The 13,068-nt window shown below is 40.4% G+C and overlaps 1 protein-coding gene across 1 annotated transcript in view; it reads right to left on the bottom strand.

Annotated features, from left to right (window-relative positions):
- COL28A1 (collagen type XXVIII alpha 1 chain) overlaps window positions 1-13,068 on the bottom strand; it is a 158,323-nt gene that overhangs the window by 57,484 nt on the left and 87,771 nt on the right. The window contains exons 24-25 of the mRNA XM_032305402.1: window positions 12,667-12,735; window positions 12,283-12,351 (exon numbers count right to left, since the gene is read on the bottom strand). Of these exons, the coding sequence (XP_032161293.1) occupies window positions 12,283-12,351; window positions 12,667-12,735 (138 nt within the window). The remainder of the gene's footprint in view (window positions 1-12,282; window positions 12,352-12,666; window positions 12,736-13,068) is intronic.

Genomic DNA, 13,068 nt, shown 5'->3' with positions numbered 1-13,068 from the left:
ATTGTATCGTGACCACATAATACACTATACACAAATCTATTGAACTGTGTGTAAACTGTGTAAACACAGTTCAATAGATTTTACCCAGAACCATTCAATGTTTTACCAGAAATAATTGTCTTCTTTGCCTGGGTCCTGTGAAGCCTACACCAGATAAAATGGCTCCCTCTTTTGTGCCATTGTGCCTATCTAGCTGAGGAGGCACTTGGGAAATATTAATGCCTCACCCCAGCTGTGTGTTGTTGTTGTTTTAAGGATTTATTTATTTGTTTTAGAGAAAGAAAGAGAGCAGGAGCGGGAGGGGCAGAGGGAAGAGAGAAACTCAAGCAGACTCCAGGCTGAGAACGGAACCCAATGTGGGGCTTGATCCCAGAACCCTAAGATTATGACCTAAGCTGAAACCAAGAGTCAGACGCTCATTGGACAGAGCCACTCAGGCCCCCCACCCCAGCTGATTTATTAAAGAAAAAACTAAAGTAAGTCTAAAGACTTACTTGTCAATAGCTGTGCTATAGACAAGCAGAATTAGGAGGATGTGGAGAAGGAGGAACGCTCCCAAGTTGTTGGTACAGCCACTTTGGAAAACAGTTTGGCAATTCCTTAAAAAGTTCAACATCGGGCGCCTGGGTGGCTCAGTGGATTAAAGCCTCTGCCTTTGGCTCAGGTCACGATCCCAGGGTCCTGGGATCGAGGCCCCACATTGGGCTCTCTGCTCAGCACGGAGCCTGCTTCTCCTCCTCTCTCTCTGCCTGCTGCTCTGCCTACTTGTGATCTCTGTCTGTCCAATAAATAAATAAAATCTTTAAAAATAAAAAAGTTCAACATCGATTTACTGTATAGTAGTAATTTCACTCCTGTACCCAAGGGTAATGAAAACATATGTCCACACAAAGACTTACATATGAATGCTCTTAGCAGAATTATTCATAATAGCTAAAAACTAGAAACAACCTAAATGCCTATCAACTATAAAAGGTGATATATTCAGCAATAAAAAGGAATGGACCACAGCTACAAGCTACATGCACGAACCTCAAAAACATTATTCTCAGTGGAAGAAGTCTGATCTATGAGACCACATACTGTATTCCATTTGTATGAAATGTCCAGAAAAGGCAAATCTATAGAAACAGAAAATAAATCCATGATTGCCTGGGATGAGGAACAGGAACTAGGACAAGATTAACTGTAAATGGGCACAAGGGATTTTATTGGGGGGGAGAAAATGTTCTAAAACCGATTTATAGTAAGGCCTACAACTTGCTAAATTTCCTTTAAAAATCATTGAAACATATAATTGGAGTGTGTGAGTTCTAGGATATACAAAATATGTCTCAACAAAATTATAAAGAAAATAAAGAAGAAGAAGAAGAAGAGGAAGAAAGAAGCCAAAGCCAGCCAGGCTTTGAAGGTAAATCTCCCAAGCTCTTTGCCTGAGGTCCCGTTTCATTCATGTTCTGTTTGGAGCTAAATAGCTTCTAGATTGCAACAGTGCAAAATCATGGATTATAAGAAATGATGAAATTGTTTATCTAGCAAAACAGCCCATCCTCATTTAACTTTGCTTTCTACTTATAAATCCTAAAGAGAAAACAAGGCCTTAAAAGAAAAGGAAAAGATGTAAACTTCATTGCCAACTTAATGCTTCTTATCTCTAATTTCATAATTACCTATTTCCCTTGTGCCCGCAAGCCACTTTTATGATTCTGGTCACCTGTCTCCATCTCTCCCTCATAGTCCACAGCTGCTTTTGTGACTACAGGTCCTAGTTATCTCCCTAACACCTCTCTCCTTCTGATTCCCACCTTTGAGTGACCCCAAGTTTCTCCCAGCTGAAATGATCACTTATCAAGAGCTCCAAGTAGAGAACATGTTCCTGTACATTTCTGTTGTCTCTCCTTTCTTGAGTCTTCTGACTCAAGATACGTACCTTCAGAGGGAGCATAAATTCACTGGGGGAGAGTCTCCAGTTATCCCTGACTGATTCACACACTTGCTTCATTTTGATGCCCACCGGCCAAACAGAACCCAGGTAAACATATTTCAATAGAGTCTACCGAGAACCATTTGATGTTTTGTCAAAAGGAATGCTTTGCCTGGTTACTGTGAACCCCACCCCAGATACAATGGCTCCCTCTTGTGTTGCTATTCACCTCGGCCCTTGCCTGATGAGGTTGGAAGCACAGGGCCCCCAACTGGACATGGTGGATGTGGCACAATGGGGAGTCCACAAGCCCACCTGGAAAGCCTTCTGCTAAGAAAATTAGGACCTGTATTTGAGCAGGTCTCTAAATCTGACAACCACAGGACATAGAAACGTGTCGACACCGTAGGAATAGCATCGACAAGACCCTCAAGGACAAGGAGCTCATCCACACAGAAAGCACAAGGGAAAAACAAAGGATGACTAACCTTTGCTTAAAAGAGATTTAAGAAGCATCTCAATCGAATGCAATGTGTGGACATCATTTGGAGCCCAATTCAGACAAGCCAACTGTAACAAATCTGTAAGACAAGCTGATAAATCTGAACACTGGATGTTTGATGATACTAAAGAATTACTAATGTTTTTTAAGTTTGCTAATGGTACTGCAGTTATGTTTTTTTAAAAAGAGCTTTTATATTTGAGAGATAAATGCTAAGCCTTTATATGGGAGATGTCTGGGATTTGCTTCAGAGGAACGCAGTGGAAGAAGGGGAAGAGGATGGTAGAACAGGATTGACCCCACAGTGATATTAGCTCAAGTGTGATGGGTAGATAGGAGTTCATTTTACTGGTCTTTCTACTTCTACACATACATAATAATCTTCATAATAAAATGTTTGTAACAGTATTTTTTTAGATCCATGAATGACATCCAATAAAAACCTCACCAGTAAAGGTGAGGAAAGGCTGCCATGATGTTCACTGTTAATAAGGAGAAGAATACAAGATTTTAGAGGTAGAAAGATTGGCAAAGGATGAAAGCACACAGATGGATTCAGTATCATTAGAACTTACATATCTTTCACGCATTCTTGGTTATGTCCCAAATGTTACAAACCTTTTAAAAATTTAGAATATGGAGACAGGGTAGGAGATTTTTTTATTGAGTAATATTTCTCTTAAGAAAGAATTCGACACTCTGTAATTCATGATATTGTGAAGATTTTAGTTAAAACTTCATTCTCTATTAGTATCAGTCATACTAATTCACACACACACACACACATACATAGACACCCCTCCCCGCCCCCGCCACTGAACCCAGGTGGGAAAGCAAGTGGGAAACATAGTTGAAATAAGTTGCGAGTGAATGTACTTCAAGCCAGCCTTGTCTGGGTTTATTAGTGCTGTTCATTCTCTCTCTTACTCAGTTTCCCTGAGTGTAGACCTTGTGGACTCCTGATTGCCCTTTCTGTCCTTGAACCTTGGCCAATGAACTTTGATAGCATGTTTCTCACATCATCTATGGTGCTACAGTGTTTCCCTCAAATAAGCTGTCTATCTTTATCCATATAATTGTTGACATATAGCTGTGTTTTATCTATCCAAATAATCTTTTATGACCTTTTGACCTAGGTAAATAGAATCTGATCTATGCATTTATTTACCTGATGGACTTTAAATCAAGTCTTAGCTTAACATACTCTGCAGATGTTACAGTTGGTCTGTAACATGGTTTAGGGTTGTCCTTTGGTGTTTCTGTACTATACTTTTTTTTTTAAATAAAGATTTTATTTATTTGACAGACAGAGATCGCAAGTAGGCAGAGAGGCAGGCAGAGAGAGAGAGGGAAGCAGGTTCCCTGCTGAGCAGAGAGCCCCATGTGGGGCTCGATCCTAGGACCCTGGGATCATGACCTGAGCTGAAGGCAGAGACTTAACCCACTGAGCCACCCAGGTGCCCCATGTACCATACTTTTTAATAGATGGGAATATCGAGTACTTAATGAGCTATGGGAATCCACAGAAACAGTGTCTCCCTATATGGTGTGGTCTTGAAGATGTATACTGTCTTTGGTTCCTTTGGCCATGTGCCCCTAGAAGGCCACAACACCCAGTGAGGACCCACAAGAGGACCATGGTCCGGACTCACTTCACCATTTGACAGCACCCGGTGCTATCAATGCAGCACCAGTGGTACCTACGAAATACATTCACCATGACACTTTCAGACGTATGATTTTATTGTCAGTGGTTGGCATGACAATCGCAAATAAAAGGAATTACGACAGGCACTTGCACAGCTGGACTTAGCTTCCCATGCAAGAGCTGAGAGTTACTCAAGCCTGCAGAGGGAGCCCTTGCATCAGGAGATAATAAACAGCCCTGAAAGCTAGTTCTGGAGTTTCCCTTTTGGACTATATCCACAAATTTTGTAAGACCACATAGCCTAAGTCCTACCTCTACCATCCACAAAACAAACAAACAAACAAACAAACAAAACTATTTAGATCACCCAGAGCTTCCTCTTGGCCCACAAAAGGAATTCTAGACTTGAGATACTCCTTCCGTTTTCACAGGAAATGGACAACTTTAGAACTAACTCCCTGTAGTACTTGTACATGTGAATTTAACAAATGATTCAGTGAAAGTTTCCCCTAGACCATAACCCTGTAGAGTGGTTGATTTCAACACCTTTAAAAATCATACATAATCTTATGATGGCCCTGGGAACTATTAATACCACAAACTTCACTTTTTAATAGAAAGGAAAAGAAACCAAACGCACTATCACATTCATTCTTTTTTTCTCATTGGTAAACCTTTGCTTTGGCAACACTAAAATAACAATAATTAATAATAAAATAAATAATAATTAACATTTATTAAATGTATTATGTGGCAGGTACTTTTCATTTATTATCCCAACATCAGCTTACTTCATTTTATAGAAAGGAAACTGAGACTTCCAGATAAGGATACACGATTTCCTAGAAACCATGCAGCCAGCAGCAATCCAAACCCAGGTCAGACTCCAGGTCCCACCTCCCTTCTTGGTGTTGGTGAGAGCTGGAAGCAAAACGCTCAAGTCTCCACAGACTTTGTTCCAGCTACCATTTAATACAAAGACCATGGGTCTGTGGCTGTGAAAGTCCTTTTCCTACATTCAGTTGGTCACACTCTCTCAAGGAGAGGAAAGAAAGCATCCTCAAAACCGCATCCCTGAGAGGACCTCACCACATGTACAGTGCCCAGCTGTCTAAGACTAGCCTCTCCCTCTCCCCATCGTTGCCACTGCTCAGTTTTGGCTTTACTTAATGTCTTTCCAGATCTTCTACCTATACCAATTCTTATTTTTTTCTGTATCCATACTGCGATACACTTGATTTGGCAGAGTAAGGCACACTGTGATGACTACTATGACATCAGTGTGTTAGAATTCATTCAAATGTTTTATAGACATTCTTCCATTAATTTCTCAGAATAAGCCTGTGAGGTGGGCATCATTATCCAGACCACAGAGGAGGAGGCTAAGTCCCAGGGAGAGTAAGTAACTTGCCGAGGTCACACAGTTAGTAAGTAACAAAGGTCCCCTCAGAGGGAGGGGGAAGCAATCTATTTAAGAAACAATCTATTATACCTTCTGGATTTTATAAGATTTAAATAAGATATTTGAGAAGATAGTGCTCTTCAAGACAAAGTAGCCCAATGAGACTGCTTTCCCCCACCCCCACCACAGCATAGACGAGGCTCTAATCCCTGCTTCGCCCTTAGTCTGTGCCTGTTAGGTCCCTGCCACTCTTTGGGAGGACTGTGGAAGCAGGTTACAGTTGTTCTAAAAGGGATTTCATGCTTTTCTACTTGGGGGATAATGAAAAGCAAACTGAATTCACTATTAAAAGAATGAGCTGCTAAAAAATTTCCCCAGGAATAGTACTCAAGATTCTACCAAATGAAACCAGGGAATGACTGAGTTTCAAAATAACTCATAAGTCAACATGATGATTAACAACTGCCTCATGTTTCTTCCTTTCTGGTTTTGTATTTTTTAAGATTTTATCTATTTATTTGAGAGAGAGAGCATGAGAAGGGAGGGTCAGAGGGAGAAGGAGACTCCCCATGGAGCAGGGAGCCTGATGTAGGACTCGATCCCAGGACTCCAGGACCATGATCTGAGATGAAGGTAGTCACTTAACCAAATAAGCCACCCAGGCGCCATCATTTCTGGCTTCTAAATAAAATTAAGATCTAACTACAAAGGCTTTAGTTACCGCAAACATAAGCACCGCTCTGGAGTGGATTCTGTAATGAACTTAGGCACTGGTCTGGTAACTCTGCCGTACCTGCCAGGATGGCCATGGAAATTTAGCTTTTTGTAAGCTTCTGAATAGACAACTTGATACTGAGAATGCGTATTGGTTGTTGACTGGACTTTGTCACAGAACTCAGCCACTTTTCACCCACACCCTTTAATGTGAAAAGGGAGACAGGAACAGTTACCAGTCCAATTATCAGGGAGATGTGAAAATAATGAAGAAGGTGCTAGAAAACAAGCACTCAGATCATAATAACATTTGCTTTAGCATATTTTCCCAATGTATTTTCAAAATATTTTAAATAATTTCCATTCTTCCAACTAATTTCTCTCCTAGAGCTTTAATATTCACCCCCAAGCTTCAGTGTTTCAAAGTCCATGATAATTTAAAAGCTTGCTTTAGGATGGTTGGGGGGGGGGTGTTGGAAGAGGAGGAGACAGTCAACAATTTGATTGTTTCTTTTCTCAAAATCAACTCATCAAAGATGAACAAAAGAGTCCCCTGTGCCAAGGTGCTGAGAATCTCATTGAAGAGGTAGAGTCTTTCTTATTTAGCTACATTGGGAATCTTGAAAACAGAAATTCTGATATTGTTCCTAATGACAGAGAGAAGAGAAGGCTCTCTTGTAATGATATTCAATATAGTTTCCCACAGAGGGAGAACTTCTCTAGTCTGAATGACTGAAAATAAAAATGTGTTGATGGGTGGCCAATGCTAGTAGGATTTATTGTATGTCTCCAGGGCTGAAGAGAGAGGTGGTATGTATGTACTGCTGGAGAGAGAAATGCAGAGCTAGGAAAACAGCAAAGAGAGATGAAAGCAGCCTTGAAGGTCACAACACAGACCAAATACAGCTCTGATTTTAAAGAACGTGCATGGAACTGAATTGGGGAATAACCTTGAAAAGTCACCTAGTCAAGTTTTCCTGGTCTTGAATGTGACCTTTTCTGAAATTTAAAGGTCAAGTTGCTTGGTATTTCAACTTGATATGGCTCTGGCTCTAATTAGTCCTGGTTTTGAGCTGATTATCTTGCCTGTCACAATTTTGCAGTCCTGTTATGGGAGGTGGGTTTCTCCTGCTCCAACCTGTAGTCGCAGATGCTTAACGTCACTGTCATGAAGTCTGTATCCGAGGCCAGCCCTCCTTGTCAGAGACTGTTCAAAATGGAGTTTCTTGTCCAGTCCATGTCCACCAACGGAATTCACAAATTCCTAATGCAGCTCTGCGTGAATCGCTCCTCTGTTCTGCCACGGCCTGTTGGTGGTGTGCACATATGTGAGCCATTGCAGAGAACAGAGGGGCAATTCAAATGCTGGGAACATTTTTAGAATAATGACACTCGGTGGAATTTCACAGAGCCTTGCATTTTAATTTATGACTATGGACCAATTTTGTCAAATAAAGCATGTATTTACAATACGCAAATATTTAAAGCTTTTAAAAAATGTCTAACTCTTCTGGGTTTGGGTTTGTGCCTCTCATTAATGTTTATGTAATTTAAGTTTGGATGATGGGAAAGGTTGGCTGGCTGGAAAGGAAAAACAATCTCACTATATGCCGAGATATCTAGAAGATAGCTTTGAAAATGAAGCATCTGCAGATCAGGGCAAGTCAGTCTCTCTGCTCTGATTTATTCATTCATTTCGTCTGCATTCATTCATCCATATTCATTGTCTCCCTCTTACATATGACACAATATAGTATCAACACTGTTTCTCTTGTAAAGGGGCAAGGTGTTCAGCCTTTCTGCTTCCTTATCTCCTTACCTATAAAACAAGGGGGTAGTTTAAAATGCAATGATATCCTGGAAATATTTAGGTAGTATATAATGTCTATTGACATAGTATGCAATAATAATAGCAACAACCCAACATATGCTTCCTGCCCACAGATTTTATTCCAACCACTTGGTGAAGAAGCCCCTTGAGGGCCCTAACAGTCAGGTTAGAGCCCCTCTGTGCTTACTGTCTTTCCTGGTCCCAGCTCACCTGCTCCAAAGTTTCAGGGAAGAAATGGCTCCTTCTCTGATGAACTAGCACGCCGAAGGGGGCTAAAAGAGCTGAGAGAGGTACGTGGCAGGATGTACCTGCCCTTACGGAGCTCAGGAGAGGCACTCCTTGCATGTCTCTTCTAGGAGGCCAAGGGTAAATTCTCACACTCAGAGATATCAGTGGCTCAGCCCCTGGGTCCCATGTACCTCTTGAGCCTTTGCAGGTGAAAATACAGGAGCAAAGAGTCAAGTGAGCTTCTCAAAGGCAGGTGAGGGTCACATAATGATAGTCCCCAAATCACAAAGCATCTTTTTAGTCTATAGGGGTTCAGTGAAAAAGTACAGGCAGCACGAAAAAAGATCCTTGAGCTTGCCTTCCCCATCAACAAACAAGTCTGGGTCCAGGGAACTGGGCACTAGGTGAGCGCTTCCCATTCAGCAAGAAAATAAGTTGTCAGTTTCTCTTCTAGGCATGTGTCAAAAGCAGATTTTAAAATCTGCTATCTCCTATCTACTTAGAAATGTAGTTTTTATAAGAATTTTAGAAGTCTTTCAGAAGCCTTGTCAAAATTCAGATGCAATTGAAGGTAACTGTATATAAAGCTACTATAACCACTGATGTCATATGGAATTCTTCCCCTTGGAAAAAAGCCAGAGAGCACCACAAGGGTGCAAGATGTCAGGGACTGCTTCTGATAGGTTTTGAAACATAGAAGCTTTGATTCTAATGTCTGTGTCATATGCTAAACACATGTGCCTCAATAGCACCATTAACTAAATAGCACCAAAACCTACCATAAATTGTCAACCTTAATGGTTTCCTCATTTCAAAACACATTTGTTTTGTAAGTTAATGCGCTTTTAGGCCAGAATTTTAAGGTGACTACACAGAGTTTAAATGAAAAACATATCTGATATGTATCTCTATACAATTATACACACACACAGAACACTCCCACATACTTACAATTTCTCTGGTATTTTAAGTCAGAATGAAAAGAGGTGAATTTTGCATACGTTTGAGACCACTGCTTTCACTACCATTGACACCTTTAGGTACTTTGAGGGTCTCACCTCCACTTTACCAAACCAGAAGAACAAAGTTAGGTGGAATTAAACTTTTCTAAATATCTCTCTTTCTTTACTTCTCTCTCTCTTTCTGTGTGTGTGTGTGTGTGTGTTTCCAAAAGTTTTCTTCAGAGAAAAAGACGACATAAAGACTTTAAGGCCCTTACCAAAGACGAGAGATGATATTGAAAATTATTTAAAAGCTGGTGTTTGCTTTTAGGATTTCCTTTATTTCCAAGTTTGTGATCCAAGTTCTTTAATTCTAAGACCAGCTTGCATGATTTCCAGGATAAAACTTTTTCTCAGCAGCCACAGGATGAGGTCAAAGAGAGAAAGGAAAGGCAGCTGAGAGTGGGCTGGGGGCGGGGGGGGGGGGGAGGCAGATCCTAGCCAATATTCTCTCCTCCCCTCAGCTAGGAATGAGCTGTCTGACGCTGCCTCCCCTCAGCCTTCTGTGTGGGCCAACAGAGATAATGAGTCTCCCTTAATACACATCTATGGCAATATGTTGGTTGTTTCAAAAAGTAAAACAGGCAACGTAAAATTTTGAAGGAACAAGCTTTTTCTTGACTTCCCTCTGCCTAAAATGTACATGATAGTGAATATAGGGGACTTTCAGAGAAAACCAGTATATGGAATCATTTACTAAACGTTTTAGTTTGTATGTTAAATGACCTGACATAATAGAATACTCACAAGAAGCAAGTTAAAAAAAAATGTTTTCTATGTATAATTGCCTGCCTTTATAATCATTGCTAAATGTAGAGCAGTAACTTAATAGTATAATTTATATGTATATGTATATACTATGTATACTTACCTAAATATATAGATATTGACTGTCTATATACATCTATATAGGTATTATCATAGGTATATACTATGTATATTATCTAAAATATAATAACCTATTCAGTGGAAGTATAAATGATCATGTTTCTGTTGGAATACAAACACATTCCAATATACATTTAATACATTTAATTTAATTTATTTAGTACATTTTATTTCATGCCATAAACTAAATAAGTTTCTACTTTCCTCACTAAAGGAATATTTACATAATAATTTATATAATAACAAAAGTTTTTACCCATGCTCCACTCAGAGCAGTAAACAGCAAAGTTTACATATTGAAATGTCTTCCAATTTTTAAACTTTAACATTTGACAGATGACTATGCTTTAAGGAAAAAAAAAGAATACTACCATACCCAAGTATGCTTCCTTATCTCCATACCTTCAGTATGGTTTATTGACACTGTCAAGATATGTTAGAGGATTGGATTCAGTTCTGAGTCAGACCAAGCCAGAACCTTGATAAAAGTATCTCACGTGTGCTCATCTCTATAGTTTACATATAGTTTACACAGTACTTTCAGACATACCCTCTCCCTGGGCTCTCGTGATTACGCTAACAGAGACAGAGGAGTCAAGCTGCCCTTTATAGACAATACTTAGCGCCATGGGTCTCCCGCCTTTCACTGTCCCAAGGAGAAGGCAAAAGGGCCCCTGCCTCACTGTACAGAAGCATTAGCAAGGTGATGTCTCTCCCACAGGCTGGGGCAGAGACCAAAAAATCAAAACAAGAAGCTGACATTGAGCAATTAGAACATCTCTCTCTAATGACCCAGAAGCACTGGAAAAACTAAGTAGATATGTTTCTACAGACATGTTTTCTCTTTAGGGTAATAGTAATCGTTCATTCACTTTCCACTTACTCAACATGTTACACAGCCCCTACTGGGTGGCACAGCTACTTCTGGTGCCAGGAATTTGGCAGGGGTCAAGACAAAGAGCCTACCTTCAGGAAAACTACACTCTGGTGGGACCCACAGAACAGTAAATGAGCAAGATGGTTTGAAAAAGTGGTTTTGCTGTGGAGGACATCCACAGGGGTATGTGAGAGTGATGAGCGAAGGGAGAGACGATTGTCCTTTGTTTAGGTGATCAGGCTCAGGTTAGGCAAGATTTGAGCTGTGGCCATAAGAATGAACCATCTTGACAGAGCCAAGACCCAGAAGCAAGAATGAACTGAAATAGGGTGGGTCAGCGTAGCCCACAGACGGCAAAAAGGAGAAGGGGGTAGGAACTATAATCAGGTCGTGAAGGGATACATAGGTCATATGAAGCAGTAGGATCTTGTTTTAAATGCAGAGAGAATCCATCAGAGTGTTTTTTGAGAAGGAAAGTATTCTGATCTGATTCAAGACAGCTCTGCCTGGCAGGTAACAGAAGGGCCGAGGAGGGGTTAGGAAGACGGAAGGCCCATGGAGGGGTTATTCTAATGGCCCAGACAAGTGATGATGGTGGTCTGACCTGGTGAAGCAGAAGAAGAAAAGCAGCTAGAATCAAAATGTATTTTGAAAAGAGAACTGACAACATTTACCAAAAGACTAGACATGGAGAGAGAGGAAAAGGAAGTCATCACAAAGATGACTCAAGTCTCCTGGCTTGGGCATGAATGAGATGGGTGGTGCCATTTATAGGCTTATGAGGTGAAAATCAAAATTAAATTAAATTTTGGGTCTTAGGTTAGAGATGTCTTTGAGAAATCCAAGAGAAGTTATATGGTAAGAAACTAGATGTGTACAACCAGAGCTTAGGGGGAAAGACAGAAATCTGAAAGGCATCAGCATGAGAGTAGTGGTTAAAACCATGGGGCTGGATGAGATCAGGGAAGAGATGTCTAAAGGAGAAGGAGGGTTCTGGAACTTAACTCTGCCTTGGTACAGAAAACAAAGCATCAAAGGAATCTGAGAGTTGCTACCAGAGAAGAAGGAGAAAATCCACTAAATTAATCCATGTTCAAATTTGTGTAAATTCCCTCAGGAAGTCCATAGGTGAAGATAAATAACTATCAATTCTTTAGACACCACTGCTCCTCTATTATGTCTGATAAAAAGATTTCATCATTACAAATTCACTTACCTACAAAACATCTTCTTAGAAGCTACTATGCTGCCTACTTTAAAATCTTACCTTTGCTCCGGTGTCTCCCACTCCACGTAAGCCCATGGGCCCAGGGGGTCCTGGTAGTCCCCGAGGTCCCTAAGATGATATAATAAGGGAGAGGGTGACCATCCTTGTCATGCGCAGTATTTATCAAGAAGGAAGGAAGGAAGGAAGGAAGGAAGGAAGGAAGGAAGGAAGGAAGGAAAGAAAAGAAAAGAAAAGAAAAGAAAGGAAAGGAAAGGAAAGGAAAGGAAAGGAAAAGAAAAGAAAGGAAAGAAAAGGAAAGGAAAAGAAAAGAAAAGAAAAGAAAGGAAAGGAAAAGAAAAGAAAACAAAAGAAAAGAAAATGAAAGAAAAGAAAGAAAAAGGGCGGGGGGGGGGTGAAGGAAATTGCAGTGACGTCCACACTTACAGCCACGCCAGGATAGCCATCCCCTTTGAGTCCTGGAGCACCCACTGGTCCTCGAGGTCCTTGGGCCCCCTGCGTAAATTCAACACTGGGTGACATCACAAGACTAAATGCTGAAACATCTGGCAAAACTTAAGCACAATACCAACTCTCTATGGCAAACATGCACTTGATAAGTGCAAAGGAATGATTTTAAAAATTTTAGAAGGGAAGTCTGCCACATATGACAACTTGTTTTAAGTGTCTCTTTGTAAGCCTTACCTACTTGTGTTTGGTGGGAAGTGTGGAATGAATACATTGAATATATGTGAACCTTACAAAATCCACTACAGGAAACATATTCATAGGAATTAAAAAATGACTGATCAGTGATATTTTAATTTTTAAAATTACATTTTTTTCTGG

The sequence above is a fragment of the Mustela erminea genome, chromosome 11 (assembly GCF_009829155.1).
Source record: "Mustela erminea isolate mMusErm1 chromosome 11, mMusErm1.Pri, whole genome shotgun sequence".
NCBI classification, from domain to species: domain Eukaryota; kingdom Metazoa; phylum Chordata; class Mammalia; order Carnivora; family Mustelidae; genus Mustela; species Mustela erminea.
Note: the sequence above shows the minus strand (reverse complement) of the source record. Positions and strands in the feature narration are given on the sequence as shown.